We start from the raw sequence: 23,417 nt of genomic DNA on the forward strand, positions 1-23,417 counted from the left end.
GTAACTAATTCCTTTCCCCAAAGGTTTAGTTTTTACCAAGATACTTGCTTACAGAATACTAAGCACACACACACGAAAAAGGATGAAACCTACTTTAGCTACCATTTCTCTTATGTTTTCTTGGAGTTGGTTCCTTTCAGATTGAAGAACTTCTTGTAGCCTCTGTAGGTCATCTCTCTCCTTAGCTATAGATTTCACTTCATCATGACTTTCTTGAAGTCTCTCAGACCACTCAAGCTTTTCCATTTCTAGTCTTAGTAGTGCTGAATCTTTGACTTTGAATTGCTCCTTCAATTGCTCCATCTCACTCATTATTTTCTTAGTCTCATTGTCTTTTTCTTTCATATCGAAGGACTGTTCCTGTTTGTCTTGAGATGCTTGACTCTTAAGAGGATCATAAAACAATACAGTTGGTATCCAGAGATACTTTATTTTAGGGGAAAAGAAACAAGGATACTTTCTAAAACAATTAAGTCAGGGATTCAACAGCTCATTTACAGAACAATATTTCCACTCACCCACTCTTCCATTATTCAGATATTTAACACATTTATTGAGTACTCATTGTGTTGTCAGTATCCTATTAGAGGTTGGAGATGAAATGGGAAATGACACTTTACATGATCTGCCTTTTTGAGACACACTTTAGAAGGAAAGATACATATTATACCAGATCTTACCAAACAGAGGTGCTGGGTTCTTTCAGGCTACCAGTGGCAAACCTAACCTATTGTGAGTGCTTAGGAAGGGCTTCCTAGGGGATGGAAAGCTTCAGTGGAGATCTAAAAGATGAGAGCACTTGTGAGGCAAAGAGGACTATGGAAATACTACAGGAAGGGAGACCAGAACATCTGAAAGGCATGAGATGCAGAAGAGCAACAGACGAGAGTTGCTGGAGCACAGTGAGCAGGAGGAAGAGTGAGATGAAACAGGGCTAGAAACCAGCAAGGTATGCGATCTAGGGTCTCAAAGCTCATGTGAAGCAGCACGCTGGTATGTACTTCAAGAGCAATGAGAAGTTATTAAAAGGTTTTAAGAAGAAAAGATCACTTGGGCTCAGAAAGGGGAATGAATTAGAGAAGTATGATATGAATGGGGAGACCAGGTAGGACACTATTGCACAAAGCCAGAGAGAAATAATCGTGACTCGGATTAGGGTATCAGCAATGTGGAGAGAAGAGTGGGAGGATTTCACACACAGGCACACACCTTAAAATCAACAAGGTTTGGTTCTTGGATTATAGAGTTAGTGGGGAGGAAGGCATAGTAGTAGGAACAATTCCCAGATTTCTGACTGGATCAGTGAGGAAGATGGTAACGCATTATGGGATGCTGGGGAAATAGGTTTAAACAAGGGAAGAAAACAGTGTTTTTGACTTTATCCTTTCCTGTAATTTAACACTGCTTTTTCTAAATCATTTTGAATATTTAAGAAAACAACTCATTTTCCATAGTTTCTTAGTAATTATGAGCAATTTTTAGTTGTTCTGTTTCCAATCACTTCATAATTAAGAGACATTTAAAGAAAATTGGTAGGAACATTATAAATGCCCCTTTTCCCAAAGACTTATTTATAAAACACTTATTAAAATGGGAGGAAAGGATGAAACTTACTTTAGTCAAAGTTTCTCTAATTTCTTCTTTCAGTTGGTCACATTCAACCTGAAGTGCTTCTTTTGTCATTTTAAGATCGTCTCTTTCCTTAGTGAGAGATTTTATTTCTTCGTGACTTTCTTGAAGTTTTTCAGTCAACCTGAGACTTTCCATTTCTACACTTGCCAGTGTTTTTGAATCCTTGGTTTTGGATTGTTCTTTCAATAGCTCTGGTTCATCCACTGTTTCCTGAATATCATTGACTTCTTTCACATTAGGAAGTAGCTCCTGTTCCTCATGAAGCACTGGGATCTTGTGATATTCATAAAATACCAAGGTTACTATCTAGAGAGTGTTATCATAATTTTTTAAAGGGAAAAGATGAGGCTACTTTCCATAGCAATGAAAGTGATTTTGAACCTTCATTGCCTACCATGGAGCACAAACTCCTATTTATTCATTTCCTCTTGATTCCTACTCAAGCTATTATTCATGACTTTTCTGCTAGTAATAGTCTGTCATAATTGTTTTTTTCTCCAGCTTACATCCAAAGTACACTTTACCAACAAATTATCAATCCAGTCAGTTGCATGCTTCATTTCTATACCAGTTCCCAAATGCAACAGGAGAAAAATCAGAATTGAGCAGATTATATCTCAACAAATGAATGACCCCCATTCTCAGATGAATTCTAATGCTACTGCACAAATCTGTTATGTGTACAGATTGATTCCCCCTTTCCATGATCACTAGTGGTACCATGTAGCTTTGCACAGCATATTTCTGCATTTGTCATACTGGAATTGAGAGATTTTTGTATATGCCTATATTGGGGAAAAAGAACAATGTCTTATTCATAGCTACAGTCTCAATGCTTGGCACATAGTAGGCTTTTAACATAGGTTGGTCCAGTTACCCCAATGTTTCATTTTCTCCATAGCATTTGCTATTATCTAAAATTATCCTGTTCATTTGATTGCTTATTTATTGAGAACCTCTTTCCACTACAAAGTAAGTTCTATGATCACAGAGGTTTTGTCCACCTTGTTCCCATTTTATTTCTATAATCCAGGACTGTACCTGCTACATTAGACACTCAACAAATACTACCCAATAAATGAATGAACCATAACTCAGTCACTACCTACTGCTTATTTTTCTTTCAGAGAAAGAAAGGAAGAGGGGACAAGGAGTGAAGGAAGAAAAGACAAACCTTTTCTTGCAATTCAGTATTGGATTTTTCTAAGTTCTTCTGAATATTTATTATTTGAGCTGTCTTCTCACAAATGTTTCTTCTTAGTTCTTCAACAGTTTCTTGGTGCTCTTTTAGAAGCATGTGGGCCACTTTTAGTTCTTCTTTTGTTTCTAGACCCTTTATTAGCAAGTTAAATTTAAAGAATAATTGTAACAACATCATCCCAACATTGCCTCCCCCTTTCCAACTGACTCAGTTTTTAAAGAAACATTTAATAGATGAAAGAGAAGGGTATGACTTACTGTAGCTTCAATTTCTCTTATGTGTCCTTTAAGCTTATTTCTCTCTATTTCAAATGACTCTTGTAATTCCTTTAGATCATTTCTTTCTTTGGTTATGAATTTCATTTCCTCATAATTTTCATGAAGTTTCTGAACCAACTCTAGCCTCTCAATTTTTATACGTTCCAATGTTAATTCTTGGTTCTTTAGTTCATTCTTTAAATTTTCCATTTCATTCGTCTTTTTCTGAATCTCGGTCATCTCTTCTTGTACTCTAAGAAGTTGTTGCTGTTTTTCTTGGAGTTGTTGGCTCTTAAGAAATACAGTTTTTATAATTACCATTTTGTCTATATCCTCTTAAAATTCTTATGTAAAATGTACTTTGCCAAACTGAAATAATCATTATCATAGCCCTGCCTACTACTCCAGTATAAACAGACAAGTAACACTAAAAGTAAAGTAACCTTTTAGATAGTGCCTACAGTGGGTCAAATAGTGTCCCACCCCAAATTTAAGTCTGCCCATACTCTGAGAATGTGATCTTCTTTGAAAATAGGGTTTTTGCAGATGTAATTACTTAAGGACTGAGAAGAAATATTCCTGGGTTAAGGTGGGCCCTAAATCCAATGAGAGGGTCCTTATAAGAGACAGAAAAGGACACACAGAGACACAGAGAAGGTCATATGTAGACGGAGGCAGAGATTGGAGAGATGCAGCTACAAGCCAAGGGTACCAAGGACAGCTGGGAGTCAAGGACAGGAAGAGGCAAGAAAGGATTCTTCCTTAGAGCCTTCAGAGGGAGCTTGGTCGCCAGCATCTTGATTTTGAACTTCTAAGAGCCAGAATTGTGAAAAAATAAATTTCTGTTGTTTAAAGCCATCAAGTTTATGGTAATTTGATACAGAAGCCCTAGGAAACTAATATAGTGTCACTAGGTTAATCAAAGAAGTGAAAATGAGAAAAATTAAAAAAGAGACTAAATATGCAGATATAACTGCCAAATAACTATAATTCCACTTCTCTTAAAAACTTGGATAATTTATTTTCATTCCCAATAAGGTCCATATGGGGTGGCCCAAACAAACAATGAGGCATTAACTTTTATATAAACTTACTGATTTCACTTATTTAGGAGGAATATGAAATAGATGTAAGGTTTTAATATATTCAGTTAAGTTACAGTAAAAAGGATGAGAATTAAGAGAACCCATATTAGGAAAAAAAAAATACAGAAGCACAATGGAAATCACAATATATTATCTATAATGCATGTGGCACTACTCCTAGAATATACAGAAAGATCTCGGTGGGTGCGTTTTAGAATTACTTGGGGAGTACAATTGTTACAAGGGTCTTAGCTCTTCTATAAATTTTACAGTAGCACCTTATTGTAAATATCTAAGAGATGGTAATACAGTCATCCCTTGGTATCCATGGATCCCTGTGGATACCAAAATCGGTGGATGTTCAAGTCCCTTATATAAAATGACATAGTATTTGCACATAACCTAAGCACACCCTCCAGTATACTTTAACTCATCTCTAGATTACTTATAATACTGAATACAATATAAATGCTACATAAATAGTTGTAAATACTATGTAAATAGTTGCCTGTGTATGGCAAAATTCAAGTTTCACTTTTTGGAATTTTCTGGAATTTTCTTCCCCTGAATATTTTTGATCAGTGGTTGGTTGAATCCATGGAAGCAGAATGTGCAGATATGGAGGGCCGACTGTACTGATAAATCTTACATTTTAGAGAATAACTAATACATCTCTATAAGGGCAGAATCTTTGTTTTGTTGACTAATGTATCTCAAGAGCCCAGAACAGTGCCTGGCCCATGGTGGTACTGTATGAATGTACAGTACTTGATGAATGAATATATCAAATGATTCGTTTAGATGAATGAAGGCCCCCTCTCTCATTTAAAGACTAAAAAAATATAATCCTCACAAAGGATGTTAGTTAACATCTCAGTAGGAGTTGAAATTATCCAAAATATCAGCATTAAGATCTGTTCATTGGCGAGGTATGTATTATTTCTGGAATTTAGGTCTGCTGGAATCAAATTTATTACCAAAAAAAAAAAAAAAAAAAAAAAAGAAGAAAAAGTTTAGTCACAAAAAATGACCAGGAAGATAACTTAAAAAAGTCACCTTTTCCTTCAGCTTTTCTTCAACTTCTGCCAGTTTTTCACAGGTCCTAGAAAGCTCTTCTTCTTTCTTTATGGTATGGCTCTTTTCTTGTGCAACTATCTCTTGTTGCTTTTTAAGTTCATTTCCAAGAATTCTTAATTCTTCCTGGTTTTCAATGGTCTAGAATTAAAAAAAACACTGAGATTAATATATTAGCTTACATTTATGAAATCAGGTAAAAATCAGCATTTACCTTAGCCTGAAAATGAAGAAATCATGGCAAACTACATTGGAAAAGACTAATTAAAAAAAGAGAGTCTTAATCATATAAAGGTCAAGAATCTGCTTTTTTAATACTGTTTCTTTATTGCTCATCTTACATTCTTATCATGAGAATTAGAACTGGATTTTGTATTCTATCATGAGAGGTTTGCTCATTTTCTACCCCTAAGCCAAAAGAGACTTTCTAAGCTTTTGTTGACAACAGATGATATATGAGACATATATATATATATATATATATATATAGTTATGGGCTTGTCATATGCTGGAATGACTTTGGTTTTATACATTGCTTAATAGCAAGCTCAAAAAGGCAGCATCCTTTGGTAGCATAAAGTGGGTTAATCCTAGTTATTAAGCTTAAACAGTGACTTTCTCAAGTATCAAGATCACAAAAACATCACAAGCCAGAGACTGAGAAACGAATATGACTTTTGTCTGTATTCTTATTTACATTCATCAATTTTAACCAAACAGACAATGCCAAGAAACATGGAAAACTACACAAAAGGTCAGGTTCTACTATGATCCATAGCAAACTTCTCAAAATATTAATTTCAATCTAGACACATTATATTGTCCCTAAATTTAGAAACAAAAAATAAAGTAGGTTTGAAAATATTGGCAAATATTAACAACAAATAATTAAAAGTGAAATAAAAAAATTACAACAGCGTAAATAGAACAGAAACATTTAGGAAAACTTTAACAAAATATGGAAAAGACCTGTACACTGAAATCTATAACACATCACTGAGACAACAGATAATTTATAGAAAGATACACAATGGCCAATAAGCCATTTCATGCTAATAAGCATGAAAAGATGCTCAATATCTTTAGTCATTAGGGAAAGGCAAGTGAAAACAATGAGGTACACACCCAATAGAATGGCCAAAATTAAAAACACCGATACTATGAAGTGTTGGTGAGGATGTGGCGCCCTCAGTATTCTCTTAATTTGCTGATGGGAATGTAAAATGGTACCAACTACTTTGGAAATCAGTCTAGGAAATTTTCATCAAGTTAAATATACATCTGCCTATGAGCCAGCTATTCCATTTAGATAGCTACCCTAGAGAAATAAAAAAAAAAAATGTTCATAAAAAGATCTGTATATGAATGTTTACAGCATCTTTATTCAAAATAGCCAAATAGTGGAGATAACTTAAATTTCTACCAATAGGATAAAGTCTAAACAAATTGTGGCCTGTTCATATGATGGAACACTACCCAGCGATAAGCAGGAGAGTAGAAAGAAGACACAAAAGAGTGTATGCTGTGTGATTCTATTTGTATGACGTTCTAGAAGGGAAAGGCAAGTGAAAACAATGTGATTAAGTGATTAAGGTAAAAAAAAAAAAAAGGACAGTGACTATATGGGGCAGAGGGTAAGATTAGGATCAAATAGATCAGAACTCAAGGGGACTTTTTGGGGTGATGGAAATATTCCACATCTTGACTGAGGTGGAGGGTACACAAGTAGAGACATTTGTCAAAAGTCATCAGACTGTACTCTTATATCAGATACATTTATTGCATGTAAATTATACCTCAATAAAGTTGGAAAAATCTAAAATGTACAAAGACAAAACTGTATTGCTAAGTATACAGTGCCAAATCCTACCATTTCAATGCTTTCCCTTAGGTCAGTCTTCAGTTGTTCCTTTTCTGCTGTAATACTCTCTAACATTTGTTGCAGTTCATTTCTCTCCTGTATTAAAGAAAATATCTTTCTCTGTTGCTCAATTAGCTCATTATCCTCAACATCTGCAGTCAGTGCTTGGGTTTTTTTGGCTTCCAAATTTTGTTTTTTGTCTATGCCAACCATCTAAAATATAAATACATTAAAGAAGAATTTCTTAGTTAATAATAATTTTAATAATAATAAAAATAGCCAACATATATTACTTATATATGTACTAGGCACTATTTTCATATATTGACACGTTTAATCATCACTATAACCTTATGAGGTAGGTACTAGTATTATCTCCATTTGACAGATGAGGAAACAATACCAGGGAGGATAGGTCACTTGCCCAAGGTCACTTGCCCAAGGTCACCCAGGGAAGAATAACCAGGTTTTGAATCCAATGGTCTGGCTCCAGAGTGTGTGCTCTTGTGCTTGTTCACTGACACGAACTACCTGGACAGCTATAGATAATTAACAATTATCTTCATGTATGATGGATTAACCTGACTTTATGAAAAAGTAAGCCGCCTTGAACTCTATCACTTTATTTTTTTCCTTAAAAGCTGGAAATCATTCCCTACCCCCTATTCCCAATTAATCTTTATTTTCAGAGGTAGTCATACTCACCAAAGCTGGAGTTTTATTACATGTAGAGGGCAAAATAATTTTGGTAGAAATATATCTCACATTATAATAGCATAATTCATCTTTTCTTAACATACAATTTTCATTTACTGCTTAAGAAAAGCATGTTATATAAATTCAGTTATCCATAAATAAGTCTTAACCAAAGGTAACTTAAAACATGAACTCTTTGGTATAAGGAGATAAAGACTGACATTACAATTGTTGGCATGAAATTAGAGTGTCACTATATAACCTTATATTAGCCCAATAAATACATTCAGTTCCATACTGGCCACATGTTTTAAAAAGTTTTTATAGTAATCTATAATTAACATTAGAAAAAAATTTGAAAAATAAAGAGAAAAAATGTCATCCAGTGTCACCAACACAACCGCTATTAGAGTTCTAAAATATTTCATTCCATTACCTTTTTTTAAAACATAGCCATCATAATTAATTTACATATATAGGATTCATTTTAGCTTTTCTTTTTCACTTAGATCATATGCATTTTCCCATACTGCTACGTAATCTTCAAATTAGTATTTTTAGTAGTTGCTCTATTCTCTAAAGTGGATATGGACAAACTATACTTTGTTTAGTTAACCTCTTAGTGTTGGCAATATTCATGAGCTTCTGACAATGGTGCGCACAGAGCTAACTACTGGGTTGGCCAAAAAGTTCGTTTGGTCAATGAAGATGTTGTTCAATACATTTCTTGGTGAAAATGAAAAAGGTGTCTTTTATTTTTACTTAAAATCAAACGAACTTTTTGGCCAACCCAATACACGAGGTGGGGAACATATAGTCTTTGGGAGCAGTTTGTCAGATATTATAATTCAGAAGCCTGCATCTTTACTCCTAAACAAAGGAATATACACAAAGACAAAGCAGATGGAGAGGAAGTATTCTATAATGATACCCAAGGTACATTTCAAAACTGGACTCAGCCTAGGAAGTATTTCAGCTACCGTGGTTATGAGTAAAATCTAATTTCTGTTGAGACACACTAGAGAAATTGCATTTCCAAAGAGACACATCAAACAGGACTGAAAACGGGTACTCCAAGGGATTCCTGATAGACCTACTTAATGGAGTTCTGTGGTACCCAGATGAACAGAGGGGCCCCTGGAAATTCCCAGACCCACTCTTTTAGCTACATGGGTGATTCCAGCATGAACAAGGTTATCACAAGAACAAGGTGATCTCAGACTTCCAGCCCAGGTTTCATGATCTCTAATGAACAGAATGGCCCCAGAGAATCCCAACAGACTCTTTTATCAACATGGACGCTTCTAGCCTGAACATAATACTACAGGAGCCAGTTGGTCCCAGTGAGTATAACTCTTCCTTTCCCTCACTTCTCCTCTACTGCCTCCTTCTCATGGGGCCCTATGATTGCATTTTTCATTTGTTTAAAAGCAGCTATACATTGTTGTATCTTATTCTAAAAAAACTATTCAAAAAACCTTCCCCTTGTGAAAGTAGAAGTTATAAATTTCAAATCAAGGTCGAGAACCTTTGGCCCATGGTTGATCCAAATTATAGATAAGCTGAGAACACAAGATAATAGTGGAAGTGAAAATGCTTTTCTAGGAGAGAAGGACTCAAGAATAGGGAGAGAGAAGAAAAAGCTCATTTTCCAAGGCAGGAATATTGTGTGCCAGGGTAAAGGGGGAAAAAAGAAGCTAATTAGACTATATCAAAATTTAAAGCTTCTGTGCAAAAAAGGACAAAATCAACAGAGTGAAAAGGCAACCTATGAAATGGGAGAAAATACTGGCAAATCGTATAACTGATAAAGGGTTAATGACCAGAAAAATACAAAGAACTCTTACAACTCAACAACAACAAAAAACCAATTTAAAAATGGGAAAAACTTGAACAGACATTTCTGCAAAGAAGATAAACATATAGCTTACAAGCAGTCTGTGATATTTTGTTATGGCAGCCCTAGCAGACTAATATACCTCACTTTAAAAGTCACCATTAGCATCCTAGTTTTTCTTATATATAATTGAATAACTAGTTAAGCAGTTATTCTCCTAAGGTCTCAGGACAAAATGAACCATTTTACCTAGAATGAATTATTAAGGCAAGATTTAAGCACCTAATAGTAAAATTATGGTCCAAACCCTAAAGATAGACACAAATACGATACATACATTGCTTCTATAGCAAACTCTAAACAAATATAGTATACAAAATCCAACATAAAACAAATATTTTAGCCATAATTAATAATAAGCACTGAATCTTTCTTACATTCTTAGAACTCAGAGGGGCTTTTAAAGATGTGTAAATTACAATAGGCTTCAGAAAAATATCAGCTCAAAGTCCGAACTAGTATTTTTTTGTCTTTTCCTTTTCAAATTGATTGTAAGCAGTTATATTTGAAGTTATTTCAAAGACATTAGGCTTAAGCGTGTAAATTATTCTGAGTTATTACCATTGTGAATAATAAATAAGACTGAGATTACTATTCTGCACTTAAGTGTTTGAGGTTAAGGAGAAAGCTCATATATAAGCATATAAAAACTTTGAACAGAAACACCCCTTACCTTCTCCTGAAATTCATCCTTAGTTTCTCCTAAGTTTTCCTCTATATGCAAATTCTTGGAAGTTTCCTCAGAAATTTTCATTTTTAGTGTGTTAATCGTTTCTTGGTGTTGTTTCAAAGACTCAAGAGCATTTCGTAGTTGTTCCTGGGTGTCTATATTCTTTGTCAGAGAAATAGAAAATAATTTCCATTAGAATGTGAAACAATGAAAATAATTTTATAGCTATTGCTTGATCATAAATAATAAATGATGGCTCCTGTAATGTTTTTAAAGAGGCTCTGAGATTTCAAAGTTTAATCAGGCAGAACCTTACCATGTTTATAGTATCCTGAATGTCATTTTTGAGTTGGTCCCTCTCAATTTGCAGGCTCTCTTGGAGTTGTTTTTGATCATCCTTTTCTTGGGTTAAGGTTTTTACTTCTACTAAGGTTTGTTGAAGTTTCTCAGTAAGCAGTGTTTTCTCCTTTTCTACAGTGTGCAGCCTAGAATCTCTACTTTCTAATTGTTCCTTCAGCTCTTCCACTTCTTTTAACCTTTTTTGATTCTCAGTTGTTTTCTGCTGAAGTTCTTGGGTTTTGTGAGAGAGCTTTAAGATAAGAAAAAGTAAATGTGAAAAGCAGAGCATTCTGCGACGTACACATGGAAGCCAAACCCCATTAAGACTAAAGATCATTTCCCTAGAGGGTGTCTTGTACCAACCTCTGTCTTCAAAGCATCCAAATTTAAACCAAGTTCTTGAGCTTCTTTAGAGAGATTTCCTATTTCCTGTTTCAATTTTGTATTCTCTTCAAGGACCATCTTATACTTTTGCTCAAATTCAATATGATGATTTTTAACATCTCGGAATTCTTGATCAGTGCTTTCATAATTCAACTGGGAAGTTGCTAGGTCATTTTTAGTTTTCCCAATTTCTTCAAGTAAATCTTGAATTCTACTTTCCTTATGAGCTACTTCAGAAAACAATTTATCTTTTTCTGATGTTATTATACAGAGCTCTTCAGATTTATCATGTATCTATGGAAAAGAAAGCAAACTTAGCTATGTTAGCAATATATATCTACTTAAGCAATTTTCAGGAAAAAAGCTTTCTCTGCCTCACCTCAATTTCAAGACATTGAAATTAAGCAAAGGTTTGACTGAGGAAAGGCAATATTTTTATTGTGACATCTCTTTAACAATATATTATCCTGTTTAACTTTACCTTCAAAGTTTTGATTTCTAGTCTCTGGTTCTAGTAAGGATTGCATGGAGGACACTCAGTAGAAACACAGTCAGCATGTGCCTTTAATTCCTCATCTATCATTTTAAAGTGTTTTCTAACTTTCTGGTGTAGCAGGCATTTCATGGTTTTTCTTAGAATTTGACATATTTCTATTGCTAACAAACTGAGTCAGGCATTTACAGTCTCTTGGCTGTTACTTTAAAATAAAATATGGCAAAATATTTAAGGCACTATTGCAAAGGTTTTTACTTCAAGGTAAGAGCTGTTTGCTTAAAAAAGTGTTTACCTCCTTCCTTAGCATTTCTACTTCTGAAGGTAAAGATTTCAATTCTGAGAGCAAATTAACTTCTTTGCGCAAAGCTTCATTTTCTTCGACTTCCTTATTCAGTTCTTTCTGGAGATGGGTAATTTTCCTTTCCAATTCCATATTAGAGAGCAAATCTAGGAAATTTTTAGTAAGTTAAATAAAACAGCTTGCAGTTGTTGGGTAAATCTAAATTACATACCTAGTTAGATTATTTAACCAGATTATATAAAATTTATTAAAGAAAGAGCCAGTGTTGGTAAACAACTCATCCAATTGTTAATCACCTTGTCCAAGATTGGGTTCAATTTATTTGAAAAATAACTTTTAAACCCTTATGGTTTGAGGTCCAAGGAAACATTTATAAATACTGATACCAAACGACATTAAAACTTCACATTAAGCTATTAAAAACACCAGAGAATAATGGATTTTTAATTATTTATTGCAATATAGTTGCAAAATCTTTTAGGTACATTTCTGTATAAAGTCAGATTTGCAAAGAGATAAGTCTGAAATGATAAAATACCTTTTGGAACTCTGCCATCTATAAGGGAGCTGAGTTTTGTTATTTCATTAAAAGAAGATTGTAATTCTTTCTCCAGATCAACTTGCATTTTCTTTTTCGCCTCCAACTGGCTTTGATATAACTCAATATCATTTTCCATTTGCTTGCGTGTACTTGCAAGTTCTTTCTATTGAGAGAAACACTGCAGATTCACAGAAATGTACTGATCATTGTAACTGTTTTTACAAATATTACAAAAATAACTTACCATTTTTTCTTTCAGCTTTAGATTTTCACTTCTAAGAAAGGCTGATTCTCTCTTGGCATCAAGAGCTACAGTTTCAGCATCAAGCAGAGTCTGTTTCATTTGTTTTAAGTCTTCAGTGTTTTCCTATACACAGGACAAAAAGGATTTAGTGAAATCTAACTTTGTTAGAGTTGGAAAAGACTTAACACGTACATGTATGTTATTCCTAACAAATCAAAAATGGTTAAAATATGAGAATTGCCAAATGTATTTTTAGAATAGATTAAAAAAATTAACATTTCCAATAATAAAAATATTTTAGGGAATTCCCTGCATTCTAGTGGTTTGGACTCGGTGCTTTCACTGCTGGGGCCTGTGTTCGATCCCTGGTCGGGGAACTAAGATCCTGCAAGTGGCACAGCGTGGCCAAAAAAAAAATATTAAAAAAATTCTGGCTATATTTTTCAAAAGGATAAAAGCATTGTATAGAAGTACTATAATAATTCTGTTATTGTTTAAAAAGGTTAACACAATTGTTGCTCAGCTAGCCTGTTAAAGTTTCCTATGTATTTTTATTTTAAGTTACTCTCTGCAAAACATGACAGGTGACTCGCTAATAGTTAAAATTAAGGATGTTAAATCACAAATTAAAAAGAAAAAGATAAATAATCCAATAGAAAAATAGAGTAAAGATATGAACAGGCAACTCACAGAGGAGAAAATGCAAATGACTGATAAATACATGAAAAAAAATCCACAGTCTCATTTTTAGAAAGAAGTGGCATTTCAACATGACTTGCACTTACATGAATTCAACCATATGTCCTTGGCAAAATATTAATGCAAACATGCATGCATGAATGAATAAATAAATTGGATGAATAAAGAGAAAGAAATAAACAACAATTTAAAAAAATGGGCAATTCTATTTGCCATTCTATCAACAAATACTCCAGGATGATATGAAAGTGCCTTTCTTCCCAAGGCCTCAGAACAATGAGAACACTTTTAAAAAGAATCACTTGTCATTAATAGAGTACTAATAGAAGGTAACAAAAAGTACTCTGAAAAACTCAAATGAAAACAAAAGAAGAACAATAGAAACTAATATTCTAAACTTTCCAGCTAGTAACTGTTGCCTTTTTAAAAAAGTGTTAAAAACTAGAATCCAACTGATAGTTTCTTGAAGTAATCAGGTGGATTGAAAGCAAATAGAAAAAAAAAGTTAATTTCACCATGACATTCAATACTATTTAATGCCATGATCTTATACCAACTAAAATCACCTACAGCTATAACTCTGAAAAATATCAAACTGTTAAAATAGTTACATAATTATAACGAGAATGCATTAATATCTATTAATGAAATTAATGAAATTTATGAAATCATGCTCAATTACATGTTTTACAGTTCTAGTTACTAATCAATGTTAAGTGCTTACCTGAAGATATTGACTATACACTTCTGCATTTGTATAAAACAATTGAAAAACATTAAAATTTTTTGAATTACTGATTTTTAATGGAAGCTCATCTCTAACTTACTTACATTCAATCAAAGGATGATATCCTTAACTCTCTATGATTCTTTATCCATAAAATGGCAATGATACTACTAATCGTGCCTCTCTCATAGGGTTACTGACAGGATTAAATAAAATACTATATTTAGAACAATTAGAACAATGCCTGGCACACAGTAGGCTCAATATAAACATTTGCGATGATGATGATGACAGTATACTACCAATACCAAAATGATGACACAACAAAATAAACCTGATTTTTACCGATGAGTATGACAAGTCCATTTCCATACTTCCTGACTTCTGAGAGTCTATGTATTTCTGTAGCTTCTTAATCTGGTCTTCCTTTTCTCTAAGCAGCTCTACTTTTGAACTTAGTTCATCCTAAAACAATTAAAGGAGAATGAAACAATTTAATTGGGTTTGAATTCTAAGGAATTAAAAAGAAATTACAGTTAATAGTTTAAATTGGTAGATAGTAAAATTCAAAAAGTTGATATTTAAAGAATATAATTCCTTCTATTTTCTGAAATCATGTTCAATTACATATGATGTACGTTTTATAGTTTTTGTTCCTTATCAATAGAAATACCAACATAAATGCTCACCTCAAGATCTTGATTATACACTTCTGCATGCTTAACTAAATTCTTTAAGTTGGAAATTTCATGAATTAGTTGCATCTGTAAGAGCATGTGAACAGGCAACAGAGCAAACCAATAGTTAATAAAGCAAAAAAAAAAAAAAAAAAAAGATAGCATTCATTCACCGCTTTAGAATCACCCAACACACTAAGAAAGACTGGGAGATCAGTCTAGTTCAACTACCAGAGATCAACCGTTCAAGCTACTGCAATGAAGCACCTCGTTATTTAAAAATAAATAAATAAATAAAACCCAAACTCAACCAACCAAACGAAAAAAATCCCCAAACCCCACAAAACAAGCAAATAAGAAAAAAGCCTAAGCATGACCCCCAAAACAGTTACGTCATGTTAATAAAGCTACAATAACGTCAAAAGCAAATTAGTACCCACCACTGTATAAGATAGAGTGGTAATCAAACTTTTAAAAAAAACATACTTTAAATAGATTTTTGTTTTGGGTAAGTGAAGTGCAGAAATGTATTTATTCTGTAAGATTTTTTTCTCTTCCCATAAATTATCCACCTAGCTTTATATTGGCATACTTTTTAATGAGTTGTGACTTGGAATTTAGGTTTGGATTATGACAGTTTCATGTGGTACCTTTATAATATTATTACTGTTCACCAAAGCTAAAGACATATGTATGGCATTATCAACTATTACCTTGCTGGTTTATTCTACAGGAAATATTGGAAAGATGATGCTATTGCTTTATATTGTTCAACTGTCTAAAAGTATAAAGAATACTTAAAGATACAAGTATTTCTATTAAAGTTTCCTTTTTATCGAAATATCTGTAGCATTAAATATTTGAGTACCAGAAACTTCTGTGTTCAAACGAAGTAAACTACAGTTTAACAAAGGTAAACATAATTTCCCTGATAATTATTTAATCATAATCAGATGAGTCCTTAAAGAGTAAAAGCAAATTCTAGTCAAATGTAAGGGACTTACAAAAATAGCACCTTGTTTAAATAATATTTTCTGGATGTCTAATTCAGTCCTGACTAGTTTTAGATTTTAGACTAGTGCTGGTTTGACATTCGTATTTTAGGTCAGCATGAGTCAACAGAAATATAATGTGAGCCAAATTTATAATTAAAATTTTTCTAGTAGCCACCCTTAAAAAAAGTAAAAAGAAGCAGGCAGAATTAATTTTAATATAATTTATCTAACCTAATATATGTAAAATATTATTTCTTCATGTAATCAGTATTAAAAAATTAATGTAATATTGCATATTCTTTTTTTCATACTTAAGTCACTTGAGACTGGCCCCATTTCAAGTGCTCAATTGCCATATGTGATGAGTGGTTACCATTGTTCAGCAAAGTTTTAGACATCTGTATTGATTATAATTTCAATTGGCTCTATCTTTTACCTTTTCTTCTGTTTCTAACTTTTGTGCAAGGAAACCACATTTGTCAGAAATGAAGAACTAAATAATCAACCTTAATCTTTGAAAACATCTAGAAAGGAAAGTTCCCCCACTTCTCATTTGAAATCACTCTTCATTTTAAGTACTGGTTCACATAAACAGAAAAAGATTAAGTCACTTTTGAAAAGAGCTGAGTACACTCTCCCAATGATGTATTGTTTAAGATGCAGGGCATAGAGAAAGTACACGATATGATCAAGTTAATCCACTGTTACAAAGAAAATATTGCATATTTCAACTGTAATTTTCAGCAGGTGAAATGAAATAATTTATTCACTTCTTAAACATCTCCAAGTTGTGAAAATTATAAAATTAAATCAAGTTAAAATAGGTAGAGAGATGAAATTTCTCTTGTTCCCTGATCGTGATAATATTTGACTTTGTTTATTCCTTTCTTTTAAATTACTATTTAAACATCTTATATTACTGTATCCCCACTTGAAAATTATCCACAGCTTTAGTGATTTTTGACAAAACCCTTAGGAGACCAGGGCAATGGCCACATGTCCTAAGGCTGCAATTTGACCTTTACTCCGTTTTGGTTAAACTTTTCCCCAAAACGTAGGTTTCAGAACATATTTTGTTGCATACACCTACACTTGTATTTGTAGTTTAACATGAAATGGATATTGTAAAACTGTCTTTGAACAGAGTAAGTTTAAATTACTTAAACTTTTAGGTTACCTCACAGAACCTAGAATTTCAATGTGTGTCCAAGTAAAAGTAAAGAGAATAGGATTATTTTCCCCCTTAACTGTAAAAAGGAAAAAAAAAATCGAGATGTGAGATTCAAGGCATATATTCTGTGTTATTTTGTAATCTTTTCGTGTGTGAGTCAATTCAGTGAGCTTTGCTTTTAATAATTAATTGAATGTATAAGTGATGTAAGAAAAATTAGAGAAATTACCGCTACACATATGCCCAAAGGTAATTTTATACCGTATTATTTATAAGATATATACAAAAAATTAGGTGAGATTTTGGAGTTAGAAGGGGACTTGGCAAGCTCCCGATCTAACTTCAAGGAGGAAGATACACAAAAAAGTAAGCCCTGAGAGATGTGATGACTTGCTCAAAGCCTTGCCAATGATTCGTGACAGGCTCAAATCTGTGGTGAGCTAATAAACAGCAGAACTAGGGCTTCATTCCAGGTAGTTTGCTCCAGAGACCGTGCTCTTAACCACAACACTAGAGCACCCCCTCTCAATAAAACCGTTTACGAAGTCCACTGTTCTTTTCAAGAAGTTTTACATTCTGTGAATTCACAAATTTTAAAACAAATTAAATGAAACTCTGTAGAGAAGTTATAGACTTTTTTGCCTCTCAGGATATAATACTTATGAAATGTAGGAGTAAATGTAATTTGTAGGTAGAACAGAAATAATAGTTTTGGCACAGAATTTTTTTTTCTTTTTAAAAAAGAAAAGTAGGTGACAAACTATGACACTGAGGAAAAGGAACTGTGTCCCTTTGGGCTCTCCATACAGAAATAAGTAGCTGCAAATTAACTCATGTTTTACCTACATCAAAACACCAGCTCTTATTTTTGAGGGGATTCGTGGATCACGTCACAAGTCTGATAACAGCTATGGATTCTTACTCCACAAAACTGAATATGCACTCCAAAATTCTATAGAATAATTTCATAGGGTCTATGAACTTTAGGTTAAAGACTCTCCACACTAAGAAATTGCTTGAATCTTCTGGACAGTTACCAAGTCCCCAAAGTCTGACGGTTTATGGATTACGTTCTCTTAACATGTAGCCTAATACTACACACTTGAAAAATTTAAGTGGTCCATTTCATTTCTAAAAATTCCATTAAAACTATTTAGTATTAATTATACTAATTTTCACAGTAACTTTCTTATATGGAAAAAGAAATGTGCAAAATTAGCTTCCCTAGCTATTCTAATGTTCTAGCTATTTAGGAAAATATTTTCTAAAGAAAACAAAATCCATTAGTAGGTAGTATCCATATATAAAACATTCATCAAGATATTAAAATTCATGTCGGTCTCAGTAGGAAATGGCTACGTTCTAGGCAGGACTTCTGATATGCTAATAAATTAAATATTTTAATATACAAATTATAAGGAAATAACTTCTTCAAGACAAATCCATCAATAGGCACGTTCACCAAAACTTCCTAAAGATGTTCTTAATTTCTTCTTCTTGTGCATAAGCACAAGTGAAACAAATATGATTCAACGCTTTTGAAAATAGAAATAAATTAATTATTTCTCAAATTCTCTAAGTTGTGTATACATATGGAAAATGGTTGGATCCCCAATATCTCAACCTTAGAAATACCTTTAAGAGAATGATACTTCATTTAAACGTGTGGTTTTAGTTTAGTTTCGTATTTCCACATCCTTTACCTCTTGATCTTTCTTTGTTTTTCTTTCTAGAGCCTCAAATTCATCCAAATCATTCTTTTCTTTTAATTTCAATTCCATTTCTTCATTTTCTCTTCTTAGTTGTTCATAGTCTAACACCAGATTATCATAGTTAGCACGAAGTGAACTCAATTCACTTTCTAAGTTTTCCTATTGCAAACAAAACCAAATTTTCAAGTCAGAGAGAATTCCACTCATATATTGTTTGTTTCCTTAACAAAATTTGGATTAACCAAATAATTAATTTAACTTTGAATCATTTGGTGGTTTAGACCATTTTCTTCTTCAATAACTTTTTAATGGTCTAGCTTGATCCAGAGTAAGATAAAGGATCTGCATTTTGGTAAACTGGCTAACTTAGAATAGAAGACGACTATTTTGAAAGGGTTAAAATTTAAAAAAAAATAAAATCATATAAACAAATTCTCTGTCTGTGCCTGACTGGAAAAGTCGAATCAGAAGTAGGAGGTAGGGCTCATAATGGGATACAGATCCTTAAGCTCCTTAGTAATAATGCTGATAATTTAACTCTCCACCTGTCTGACTACTATCTTATTTCTCAGGTAGCTCTGAATTTAGGAAGTGAAACTGAGGGATTATTTATTGACCTTTAAAACTCTAGTGGCCTTAATTAGAACCAAAACTGTTACTGAAATTAAGTCCGAGCTAGAAATGTGTTACAACAACAACAATAAACCCTGATAACAAATGAATTTCAAAAAGAGTAAAAGGATAATGCTCCGTAAAATACATTTAAGTTACCTGACTTAGTAGCTTTGTTGCTGGATTCCACTCTATCTCAGTTAATGTATCAAGAGTGTTACTGAAAATATCAGACTCTGAACAGAGAGCTATAATTAGAGGGAAAAGAAATTTATCCATAAACTTGTTATTTTCTTAAAACTCAAAGATAAAAAAAAAATCTGATCAGAGGTAATAAACTCAAATTAGCTAATATGTGCTCACAGTATGATCATAGCCAAGAATACATTAACAACAGATGTGATCATTTATATTATTGTGTCAGTTAAGATCACTGGTTAGAATGAGTGATAACATATAGGGGTCCTTAATACAATATAGATAAAAAGGACAAATTCTAAATTTGAGATTTGATTATTTTAAGTAGATTTAAAAATGCCCCTAAAAATATTTATAACTATGTTGGAGACATAATTTTGAAACGGATTCCTGTGTAAACACCATCCTTTCAAGGTTAGCAGAGTTTAAGGCTGATATTTGTTATATGGATACTAATTTAACTGGATAATGATTAGAATAAAAACGTGTTTTTCAACTATAATGCATTATTCTTAAGAAATCTAGAAATAGAGAACTTCATGAACGTTCACTTTCTTAAAATTACTTATTTTTATCATTATCTCCGTTGTAATTACACCTAAAATACATACATTTTATTTAAATGTGTTTATCACATTAACTGAGTTATAAATAAAGTCTCTCTTTATAGGGATGCTTTTATAATTAAAAGTAATTGAAAAAGTACTCACATTCATCAATTTCTCCTAAAGTTACAGCAGCCTTATGTGTTTTTGTTGTTACATTCACTGGCATATTAAATTCATTTACATAGTTTGAGTCCTTCATTTTGTTAATTTTGCCAAGGCACCAAGTGACTCTTCGTTTTTTTTTAGCCTTAAGAGAAAGAAATCAAAATTACCTCACATAGATCCAGGCTCAAACATCGTAAAACAAGGGAACTAATTTCCATTTTAAAAAACCATTGGGACTTCCCTGGTGGTCCAGTGGTAAAGAATCCACCTTCCAATGCAGGGGACGCAGGTTCGATCGCTGGTCGGGAAACTAAGATCCCACATGCCGCAGGGCAACTAAGCCTGCGCCACAACTACTGAGCTCCTGCGCCTCAACTAGAGAGCTCCCCTGCTGCAAACTACAGATCCCACGTGCTCTGGAGCCCACACGCCACAACTAGAGAGAGAAAACCTGTGCGCCACTAGAGAGAAGCCTGCGCACGGCAACAAAGAGCCCACGTGCGGCAACAAAAGACCCTGCATGCCTCCGTGAAGATCCTGTGTGCCACAACTAAGACCCGATGCAGCCAAAATAAATAAATAAAAACAAAAAAAAAACCCCAAAACAAACAAAAAGAACCCATTGACTTGGCAGAATTTTTACTAAGTCTACACTTTAATATCTTACCAGTTTAAGGATAACCTGAGATAAGAAAACATATTCAAACTTTTCAAATCAGTATTTAACCCCATAATAAATTTGATGAAACTACTATTTAAATTACATATTTTATTAGAAGGTTTACTTATAAGCTTTTCTGGAATGTAACTGAAAGGAATCGGTTGACTCTCAACTCTTCAAGTAATCTGGTGTTACATGGAAGGGACAGCTGTTGCTGCCCCCTTACAGCTACCAAAAGCACTTTTGGGTACCCAGTTCTGCTCCCCTCAGTTATCTGTTCATCTGTCACCTTCCCTAGCTCCTTCCTCTCAGCTTTACGAATGCTCAAGCCTATTTATCTGCTTTTGATTTAAAAAAAAAACAATCCCTCCTCACTTCTCTCTAGCTACCATTTTCTTTTAGTTTCTACATTGTCTTCTTCCTCATCAGCTATCTACATCTTCCTCATCCCTTCAGGGGCATTTCTGTCTCCTGATTCTTATCCCACCCAGCTAGCTGTCTTCATATCTCACTCTGCTTTGCTGGTTTCTCTTCCCCCGCCCACTTCGTAAATGTTTGTGTCTTGCCATATTTCACAGCTAGCATTCTTCTCTTGTGTCTCTACTAGTACAAGGATTATCTCATCTTATTTGATCCTCTCAACAATCCTCTATTACCACATCCATTTTATAGATGAGCTGGGTGTCCAGAAAGTTTGGAGAAGCTGGGTAGAGTCATACATCCAACTGGAAGCTGAGCCCATGCCTGTTAACTTCAGAGCCTATCCACCAACCATTCTACCGCATTGCCTGTCAAGATTATCTGCTGTCCCCAGAATATTCTGCATGCTTGCATGCCTCTACCACATACTACCCTTCTGCTTGAAATAGCCAGCCCTTTCCACAGCCTGCTCTGCAAAAACCTAGTTGTATATACATGTTTGACTCTAATGACCTTCACCTCAACTCCACGTGCTCCCAAAGCCACTCCTGGACCTTGTCATTATCTCAAACTCATAAACCCAGACCTGCTCTTAGTACAGTGGCTATCCTCCACTTTCTTGATCCAGTTAATCCCATTATAGTTATTTAGCTTATGAGGCACCTTGCTTTCTTCCTGTTTTTCTCTTCCTATCATCTTAGATTCCATAGATCATCACTTCAACCATGTTTTTGGGTCAACTGCCTCGAATTATTTGACCCAATCTCTGTTCCCCAAACCTATCCCAACACAGTGTACACTCAGATGAATTACACTGTCTTTTAAGACTTTATCAGCCTCCTGAACACTGCCAGGGCATACAGCCAGAAGACTGGTTGCCTCCATCACCTGGGTCCTTAATGCTTCCTGGTAAGACTTCTTTCCTCCTTGTTGGCTTTCTTTTCTATTCCCTATAAAGGCTATACTATTTCAAACTCTTAGCATTGTCTATGAACTTGTGTCTCCACCATCTCCTGCTATGACAGCAGAAAAATTAAACTTCCGACTTCAGAAAGACAATATAAGCCTAAACTTACAAAAGCATTACTTGCACTGATGCCTATCCTTTCCTCTGTCCTTGTTACAACGAATAGATGTTTCTCCTTCTATCTAAGGCCAGACCCTTCTACTGTATTCAAGATCCCATCCCTTTGGGTCATCTCAACCCACTGCAAGGTGGCTTTCACTACCAACACATAACTCAAAATTGCTTTTGCAAATGAGCTTCTTATTCCTAAATCCAAAGCATTTTTGTCTATGTGTATCTTATTTAACTTCTCAGCAGAATGTGACACTGCTGACCACTACCTCTCTGAAATACTCTGTTCCCTTGGTTACCACATTCAGCTGGTTTCCTTCTAAATTCTGAGCTAAACATGGGTTGCTTCAGGGATTCTTCTTTACTGCCTTTACCTAAAAAGTTGTTGTTTCTTGGGGTTTTGTGTTTGACTCTCTGTTTTTTCCATTTTCAACATGCTTCCAGAGCAAGCTCATCCATTCCCAGGACTCTAAATTGGATCTGCAGTAGTTAATGCCAAATTGATACCTCCATCTCAGACCTTTCACATTTTCGACTGCCTGACATCTTAAAATGGAGATGCCCTGAATCGAACACTGAGCAGCTCCAGTGCTCTTCATTCAGTGCTCCTCAACTCAGTGAATACGCTACCAGCTCCCCAGAGAGCCTAGTAATGTCAGCAAGTCATTTTGGATCCCTCCTTCTCCCTTTCCCTGCCGCTTTGTCTACATAATCACAAAATCCTGTTGAGTCTACCTCCCAAATAGCTTTCCAATTTATCCAATTTCTTCCATCTCCAGAGCCACAATCATTGCAGAGGCCCAATCAATCTGATGCACATAGCAGCCGCACCTTTCCAAAATGCAATTCCGATTATGTTCCATACAAGGCATTTCCTTGTCCTTAGCATAATGCAACATTCAAATCCTTCACTGAGGTTTTAAAATGCCCCTGCCACCAGAAAGTCCAAGAAATATACTGTTTTTCCACAATTTTAAGCTTCTGTACATGTAAGTGTCTTCCTGAAACACTATTCCTTACACCTTCCACTGGGCTATTTCCCACTCATCACTCAATCAACAAATTGATCTAGAGCA

The 23,417-nt window shown here is 34.1% G+C and overlaps 1 protein-coding gene across 2 annotated transcripts in view; it reads right to left on the minus strand.

Annotated features, from left to right (window-relative positions):
* Window positions 1–23,417, minus strand: part of CENPE (centromere protein E) — a 73,551-nt gene that overhangs the window by 32,224 nt on the left and 17,910 nt on the right. Inside the window, exons 14-30 of one of the 2 annotated variants that reach the window (XM_059924199.1) lie at window positions 20,180–20,324; window positions 19,431–19,519; window positions 18,651–18,818; window positions 14,794–14,868; window positions 14,450–14,569; window positions 12,679–12,801; window positions 12,432–12,597; window positions 11,885–12,039; window positions 11,076–11,390; window positions 10,690–10,962; window positions 10,377–10,535; window positions 7,120–7,323; window positions 5,232–5,390; window positions 3,091–3,381; window positions 2,807–2,965; window positions 1,615–1,905; window positions 94–384 (exon numbers count right to left, since the gene is read on the minus strand). In XM_059924199.1, coding sequence (XP_059780182.1) covers window positions 94–384; window positions 1,615–1,905; window positions 2,807–2,965; window positions 3,091–3,381; window positions 5,232–5,390; window positions 7,120–7,323; window positions 10,377–10,535; window positions 10,690–10,962; window positions 11,076–11,390; window positions 11,885–12,039; window positions 12,432–12,597; window positions 12,679–12,801; window positions 14,450–14,569; window positions 14,794–14,868; window positions 18,651–18,818; window positions 19,431–19,519; window positions 20,180–20,324 — 3,183 coding nt within the window. The remainder of the gene's footprint in view (window positions 1–93; window positions 385–1,614; window positions 1,906–2,806; window positions 2,966–3,090; window positions 3,382–5,231; window positions 5,391–7,119; window positions 7,324–10,376; window positions 10,536–10,689; window positions 10,963–11,075; window positions 11,391–11,884; window positions 12,040–12,431; window positions 12,598–12,678; window positions 12,802–14,449; window positions 14,570–14,793; window positions 14,869–18,650; window positions 18,819–19,430; window positions 19,520–20,179; window positions 20,325–23,417) is intronic. The other variant, XM_059924201.1, reaches the window with a different exon arrangement.

The sequence above is a fragment of the Balaenoptera ricei genome, chromosome 5 (assembly GCF_028023285.1).
Source record: "Balaenoptera ricei isolate mBalRic1 chromosome 5, mBalRic1.hap2, whole genome shotgun sequence".
NCBI lineage: Eukaryota > Metazoa > Chordata > Mammalia > Artiodactyla > Balaenopteridae > Balaenoptera > Balaenoptera ricei.